The 4,271-nt window shown below is 38.7% G+C and overlaps 1 protein-coding gene across 1 annotated transcript in view; it reads right to left on the bottom strand.

Annotated features, from left to right (window-relative positions):
- Positions 1-4,271, bottom strand: part of LOC101862042 (THO complex subunit 5 homolog) — an 18,182-nt gene that overhangs the window by 12,210 nt on the left and 1,701 nt on the right. The window contains exons 2-4 of the mRNA XM_005100234.3: positions 3,037-3,177; positions 2,367-2,483; positions 1,256-1,353 (exon numbers count right to left, since the gene is read on the bottom strand). Coding sequence (XP_005100291.1) covers positions 1,256-1,353; positions 2,367-2,483; positions 3,037-3,177 — 356 coding nt within the window. The remainder of the gene's footprint in view (positions 1-1,255; positions 1,354-2,366; positions 2,484-3,036; positions 3,178-4,271) is intronic.

Genomic DNA, 4,271 nt, shown 5'->3' with positions numbered 1-4,271 from the left:
TCCTGTCTGACCAGCGTGAGGTAGTAGCCGCTGCCGAACCTGCCCTTGAGAAACAGACTGGACCCGACTGTGCGGAGCTTCCCATGTTGGATGATCGCGATCCGATCCCCGAGAACATCCGCCTCGTCCATATGGTGGGTGGACAGGATGATTGTCCGATCTGATGGACAGAGATCAAGTGTGAGAGAATGTTGTCTTACCCCTTCTTACCACAGGGTCCTCGACATTTTCCGTCTCAGATGCTGCAGCAAGATCTTAGACATTTTGTGACGTGACAAGGTTACAAATGTAGAAGTGTTTGCACGGGCAAACCTCCAGAGCATGACAACTATCCTGTTTTTAAAAAGATTGAGATGGCTGGGCCATGTCAAGAGAATGGATGACAACCGGATTCCGAAGCAACTTCTCTGTGGAGAACTTGCCCAGGGAAAGAGATCAAGAGGAAGAGCAAAACTGAGGTACAAAGACACCTGCAAAAACAGCTTATCTAAGCTTGGAGTAGATGTTAGCATCTGTGAAGAAATAGCCGAGGACAAGAAAACATAGGGAAAATGATAAAGGAAAGAACTATAATGCAAGAGAGCAGCCTTAGAAACAACCAGGCTGAGAAGCACCAACGACGAAAGGAAAACAGCGGAAATACAGAGCTTCGATCTAAGTCACTGACATTCAAGAACTGCGACAGAATCTGCGCTTCAAACATAGGAAGGATTAGCTATGAGATAGGCTGCATGAAGACAACCTTGAGACCATCTTAAGCTAAATTGAACGTCTGCATAGACGAAAAGAGCCATACACCACAGGGTTAGTTCGTGCTTCACCAAGCACAGTTTCGGATCCTCAGGGACACATAGTAGCACTGGATTTAGTAACCAGTTGCCTATAATTAGACCTGTTTGTAAATACTACTATCTCTAAAACGCAAAGATTTCTTTCTATTTAAAAAAAATTACTGAATGTGAATCTGTGATTAGATTTACAAAATGCACCAATACCTGGCTAAACACCGTGTCTACCATGTAGCAGGCCTAAATATCTTATAAAGAGAGAGGGAGAGAGAGAGAGAGAGAGAGAGAGAGAGAGAGAGAGAGAGAGAGAGAGAGAGAGAGAGAGAGAGAGAGAGGGGGGGGGAGAGACAAACGGACAGACAGACAGACAGGGAAATGTAAGCAGAAGTACATACTCATGGTAGATCATAAAGCACAGAGGTCACTGGACACAAGACAATTCACAGATACAATAGTATTGTACTTACTTAAATTCCATGCACTTAGTTATTTCTTTCTGGAGATGCATGGCTTCATAGAGTAGATTTTGCAGCTGGAGATGACACTGGTCAATTTTGTGCTTGGCCTGATCACAAATTTGAGAGCTCAAAATATATTCAATCAAATTATTTCCTCATGGCCAATCTTCTATCTTATACCATTCTGTAATTCTATAAATATTAGACCACTACTTCTTGACAAGGTAAATGAAGTTACTTTGAAACATAAACAAAAAAAACCAATATTGGTATCGAGCCAGATAACAGAACAATAAGTCCAGATGAAACAGTGAAAAAGACAAGACGTATACCATCAAAATAATGGAAAAAAAAAAGTAAGTACCATACTCAAGGTCAACACTTACATCTCCATCACTCGGTTATCTAACACGAAAGACGTTAAATTTTGGGGCATCCCCATCACAACCTTTCTCACCCTGCACTAGGGTACAGGCTATGAATGAACACTTTCTGTCTTTCCCTATCCTCGGCTCGTCTCTTGATATATATTACATGTTTCCCATTTTTCTGTACGCTATTCTCTATACCACTGTCCATCGATCCTGCTGGTGCAGAAGCTCCTCTGTCCCCCAAGATCGAAAATAATGTGTGTTTGATAGTGTTTCTGCAGCTTTATAAAGTCTCAACACTGGCATTTTTCGGGAGACTAGACCTCTTATGACACGCAGTACCACGACAGGTGTTATTTTTTGCCCCCCCCCCAACCAACTCAACTGCTTGGGCAAAATAGAGAGTGAGCATCTAATCTTTGCTAAGTTGAGAAGACTTCATTCCCCATAAATCTGAGAAAAGAAAAAGTACGTAACACGAGGTGTTTAACCCAAAGAGCCTAACTGTGAAGCTCAAATACATAAAAATCATAGACCACATGAGACTGTACCAAGAACAGGTGCATGGTCAACCAAGACAGCAAAAATTTGCATAAAAACAATTAATTCTATGAAATAACAGAAGAAAAATGATTTAAAATTAAAAAGCTTTCTGGTTTTCTCCTACTAATCAAGCTTTCATAGACAAGTCTTTTGATGCCCAATATCTTCGATATATATTATATCCAAACAGATATGAACTTCCATACCTCATTTGTTGTCTCTCTCACTTTGCGACATCGAAAATGGGCAAGTCTATTCAACTTTTTCATGTGCACGAAGTGAACGGTCACATCAGTTTGGAGGCCACTGATCTCTGCTGAAGTCTGTCAGAACAAAGTAGAGTATTCTACGATAAAAACTTTACCAAACTTTTCAGGCACAGAAAAAATAAACTTTCTACATATCAGAACAATAAGCAATCAAAAATAAAATTAATTAAGGATAATGAACCAGTCAAATAAAGACTTAAATTCACTGACAACAAAATACAGATGATGCAAGCTATACATTTGACCTCTAAACCCTTTACATTTATCATCAGACTCTTAATTAATTTAATATATGAAAAAGTCTAATGAATGACAGTTTTCCCTGTTATCCCAAACTCTTCAATCAGCAATAGAGGAAGATCTAACTTGTGGAACTCATCACTGAAAGTTTATTCTCCTCCTATTAAATTTCAAAGAAGAGATTTAGATTTTAATAAAACTGCTGAGCAATAATGAAATGAAAATGGAAAAGGGAAAATGTGTTAAAATTAACCACATATATGCATAGAAAAAAACTGTACTGGATATATAGTTAATAAGTCATTATATGCGTATAAAACTGATTCTGCAACCAATGGGGAAATGAAAACATGCAGTCAATACTCACATCATTTGATGACTTTTTCATATCTTTCATATCCTTGATAGCACACTTGAGGAATTCACAAGAGGCATGGAAGGACTTCAAATCTGTAAGGGGATCCCTCTGCAGTGCTTCATCTTCCTCTGTGAGTGGTGTACGGCTTTCCTGAGAAGAGGAATTTAAATCCAGTCATCAGGAGATGAAAAAAGCTGGTCTTTATATTATACTAACATTAAACAAGGATTGTGGACAATGAAAGACATCAGTAACTTATAGGTTAAGAGGTTAGCTTCTATGTTACCACTTCTTTGTACTTTTTGTTGAAATTTGAGATTTTTTCTTACCATGCAAGAGGAGCAGACACCTGAATCAATCAAAATAGACTTGACAAACTTTAGCGGAGAATGCAGCAAGACTTTTGGTAAGTGTGTATGCATGCTTCCAATTCCATTTCTTTAACCATCATAAGAGGTCACTAGCAGCCCATAACAATTCCATTGCTGCATTACCTTCTTCTAGCTGTGCCAATCAACAAGGGGCTGGTGTGCTTGAAAGTGAGCAGTGACATGAGAAACAGAAAAGTAGAGGGAGACTATGAGTGTCTGCCTTTCCAAACACAGCCTTACCTCACCCAAATATTTCAAAGCATATATTGTTATTGAACTTTCTTTGAAACAGTACAGTGAGAAGGCTACTTGATGAATGCCTCTTTTTGCATTCACAATATAAAAAAATAGTGAAAGTGTTAATAGTCTGGTAATTTAATCAAATAACAAAGAGAAGACCAAAATAATGTTTTTAAATTATTAAAATCGCATTATTTAAGGTGCAGTATGATTTATTTTTGCCTTCCAAACACAAATATTGGCACTTAAACTGTCTTAAAAGAAACAATGGTTTTCCAGAAATCAGGGGAGGCAGCCCCCACCCCTTACTTCCTTAACTCAAATTCACTTTCCAATTGGGGTTTGTTTTCAAGTTCAAGTATTTCTTAATCTTATTTAAGAACAGTCATTGGCCACGTAATGATACCAAAATATCTTTTAGAGTAGACTCTGGTAACTTCGCCACTCTCAGTTGGCTTGCAACGAAACAAGCCTACACCCCTCTATGCTCAACGTACATGACCCCTGTTTCGTCTGCAACTTTTTCATAGCCAATGAAAATGCAGACAGTCCACTGATCGGCATGCTTGCTTGTCGTACTTCACCTGCTTTGTTCTTTTTTCAAGTGGATATGGTGATGGGGAACTTTGCCAG

Source organism: Aplysia californica, unplaced genomic scaffold (assembly GCF_000002075.1).
Source record: "Aplysia californica isolate F4 #8 unplaced genomic scaffold, AplCal3.0 scaffold00241, whole genome shotgun sequence".
NCBI classification, from domain to species: Eukaryota; Metazoa; Mollusca; class Gastropoda; order Aplysiida; family Aplysiidae; genus Aplysia; species Aplysia californica.
Note: the sequence above shows the minus strand (reverse complement) of the source record. Positions and strands in the feature narration are given on the sequence as shown.